Source organism: Zeus faber (assembly GCF_960531495.2).
Source record: "Zeus faber genome assembly, chromosome: 2".
In the NCBI taxonomy this organism is placed as follows: Eukaryota; Metazoa; Chordata; class Actinopteri; order Zeiformes; family Zeidae; genus Zeus; species Zeus faber.
In genome coordinates, this window is record NC_137189.1 from 40,997,487 (window position 1) to 41,000,910 (window position 3,424).

A 3,424-nucleotide genomic window follows, 5' to 3' on the forward strand; every position below is an offset into this window, starting at 1 on the left:
TCTAAACCACTCTGTAGTTTCAGTTCATCTGCAGGTGCCTGTTGGGACGAACAAGCTCTGCCAAACAAACTGCTGTTGGCACCCGGGCTGTTGCCGTTGTTGTTATTATTATTTTTTAACTCTGAAGCGGGGACAACCGATTTAATTACCGATTTCAGAGTTTCATTGGAACGCAGCATCCGGCCTACAGCCGTTACCTGGGGGGGGGGGGTACGGCCCCTGGGTGCCGTCCAGCCGTAAAGCAACACGACCGGCTCCACGCGTTTTAACGGGAGTCTTAAAAGTGTTCTCGTTTTGTTTTGTTTTTTCAAGGCCGGGCCTGCTCCAACTGTTGGTGCTGACTCCGTATCGCGAAGCGGCTGACGTGCACGGGGATCGGCACCACGATCTTGGGGTTCCGGGACGGCTCTCCCGTCTTGCTGGTGACGTTGCCGGCCTTGACGCGCTTCCACTTGGCGCGTCGGTTCTGGAACCAGATCTTCACCTGCACCTCGCTCAGCTTGAGCGCCTGGGCGATCTGCGAGCGCTCGGTGAGCGACAGGTACTTCTTGCAGTGGAACTCCTTCTCCAGCTCCAGGAGCTGCTCGCTGGTGAAGGCCGTCCGCCGCCGCCGGTTCTTGCCGGCGGACGCGGCGCCGCCGGGCGCGGCGCCCGGGCCGCCGTGCGCGTCCCCGTCGTCCCGCTGGCCGCCGGCCGCGGTGTCGTCCGAGCTGTAGTCCAGGTCGCTGTCCACGGAGCAGCTCTCGTCCCTTCTGGCGCACTCGTCCTCCCTGGGGTCCTCCCTCCCGTGCGCTCGAGCTGGGGGAGAGAGCGTGTGATTGAGGATTGAGGCTAAATTAAGGAATACAAAATGTCGGTTACTTTATATATTGTAAACCCGTCATCCAACGTTTCAACGGCCCACCCCCTCCAAAAACCCCCCCCAAAAAAACAAAACAAGTACGACCGCCCTAAAAAGTTACTGGGTGGTTGTTCTATGTCGATATCCATTGGGTTGTGTGTTTTGATCCGCGTGTTTTCGGGCCCACGCGTCACAAAAGCGTCGCGGGAAAAGTCTCCACGCGTGGTTACCGCCACCCAACAACACCCCGTCCACTGCGCGTGGTCCCCTGGTCCGACCCCGGCCCCGACGCCCCGGAGCGTCACCCCCGTTGACCTCATGGGGTCTGATCTCATCTTAGCTCGCCTTTCTTTTTTGAAAACCTTCATGGATTTTCAGTTTTAACGAATGTAAAAACACTTTCAAAGTGGGACATTATGATGGAATGACAGCCCCCCCCCCACCCGAAAAAAAAGGGTATTCGTTTTAAGTATGAAGGTCAATAAAGACTGATTGAAGGTTAAGTGATGATCTCATTTTCATTCGCAAACTGGCTGATTAATGATTAATACAATAAGTCATTTAGCTTTTTGTTTGACTCGCATATTACTGCATTTTTTTCTGGGGGGGTTTCCTTTCAACGGGGCCTAAACTAATTATTTTTGCACATTTTTTTCCACGAAAGAAAAGTCAATGTTTCGCCCACAAACGAAGAGGAGAGAGCGCTTCATTTGTACTGTCACACGACACGTCAAGGCGACAAACCTGCTTTGTATTTTATCTGTATTTGTTTCCTTATTTCTCTACGCAACTTGTATGATTGCACCACAATGCATCCAGTATGAACATGACAAACCCCTTCCTAATTAATACACCGAAAACAACATCAACCATTTTTTTTTTTATAATGCCAATATTTTTTCAGGTTTTCTCAAGTAAAAAAAAAAATACATATTTTAAGTTTTACCAATTATTTAAGTCGACCCAATGACCCTTCCCCCAGACAAACAGACATCGGTTCCTACCTGAAGATGAGTCCGATTCGGGAAAGCCCTGCGGCGGGGCGCCCTTCCCCTCCTCGCCGTCCGCCCGGAGCTCCGGGGCTCTGTCGAAGGCGGCGCGGAGCGACTGCGCCGCGAACTTCCTGGCCGCGTCCCGGCGCTGCGGGGCGGCGGAGAAGCCGCCGCCGCCGCCGCCGGGCAACGACGCCACGAGCGCCATGCCCTGCGCCAGGCTGGAGCAGAAGCCGCCCTGGAGGGTGGAGATCGGGTGGTGAGGGTGCCGGAGAGCCGACGGGGGAGGCGGCGGCGGCGGCGGCGGCGGCGGCGGGAGCACCACCGAGCGGTACGGCATGAACACGGGGTAGCCCGTGTAGACGAAGTGTCCCGGACCGGGCTGCGGCGGGCCCCCGATCAGAGAGTCGATGCTGAAGGCGGTGGTGCTTCCCAGGGGCCGCTGCATCACCATGTAGGACGGGCTGAACGCCGCACTCATACGATCCACCGGGAGACAGGGTCGTGAGTAACCCCCGTGCGAGTTTATCTCCCGTGGTTCTCTTACTTCTTGTAATTCACAAGCTGAATCCGCTTTAGAAGACAAGCGGCCAGAAAGGATTTAACTATGAACCCCTGTCCGACGGTCTGTTTCTGTAGATTACAGGGCAGCATTCCGCCAACACGCCAGAAGCGCACCGAGACTTAATTTTCGGAGGTAAAAGTTAACAAAAGGCAAAAAAATAAAATAAAACAAAACAAAATAAAGCACTTGTCGAGGCCCCTCCCGGGTTAAATTCGACCGGAGATCCGGGGCGGGTTATAAATTGCGCTTCTGCGCCGCGCGGGTCCCGCCGCCCCTCACGCCGCCCTCCTTCGGACGCTCCGCCTCGACTTGACGTGAAGCGGTGGGAGGAGCGCGTCACGTCCCCGCGCTCACGCCGAGTGTTTCCAGCCGCTCGGCGACGATCCAGATGTTGAGTTTCACTTCCGCCGCGGTCCGTTTAATCGCAGGGGGACCACCCCCACCCCCCCACCCCACCCACCCACGCGCCGCGCGCCCGGCGCCCTCATTGGTCGCCGGGAGGACACGAGCGGCCGCGTGGCTTTTGGGTCTTGGCGGATGAATGGCGATCACCCAAACTGCGACCACGGGCCATTTAGAGACGTGGAGGGACGTCATTGTAAATAATAACACGTGCATAATGTAAACAATGAGCCTGTGACCCAGCGGTGCTGCTTTCTGAGTGACCGCATCATCCACACCACCCCCGTTCTGCTCTTCTTTGTGGGAAGCGAGTCGCTCTGACGAGCAAAATATTAAAAGTTGCATTCGGAGAAAATAACGCCGGCGTCTCCAGGACGACGTTGACATTTATCTCTCAGCAAAACGAGGATATTGGGAGACAAGGGCGAGATTCCGCCGCAAATCTGCGAGAAACGATCGTTTAAGCCACAAGGACGTTCCGGCCAAGCAGGCGGCGGAGGCGTTGGAGCAGAGCAGTCCGTGGAGTTCAGAGAAATGAATGTCTTTGCTGTGAGGCAGCTTTTAGGACGGCAACTGTGGTCGTGATGTTATGATTACCAACATCCCAGACAATATCACAACATC

At 55.5% G+C, this 3,424-nt stretch overlaps 1 protein-coding gene across 1 annotated transcript; it reads right to left on the reverse strand.

The window, feature by feature from the left end:
- Positions 1–307: 307 nt before the first annotated feature.
- Positions 308–2,314, reverse strand: LOC307227554 (homeobox protein GBX-2-like; the record flags this gene model as incomplete). Its single annotated transcript, XM_079996915.1, has 2 exons — positions 308–798; positions 1,846–2,314. The coding sequence occupies 2 exons, from the start codon at positions 2,312–2,314 to the stop codon at positions 308–310; spliced, it is 960 nt and encodes a 319-aa protein (XP_079853041.1).
- Positions 2,315–3,424: the final 1,110 nt, after the last annotated feature.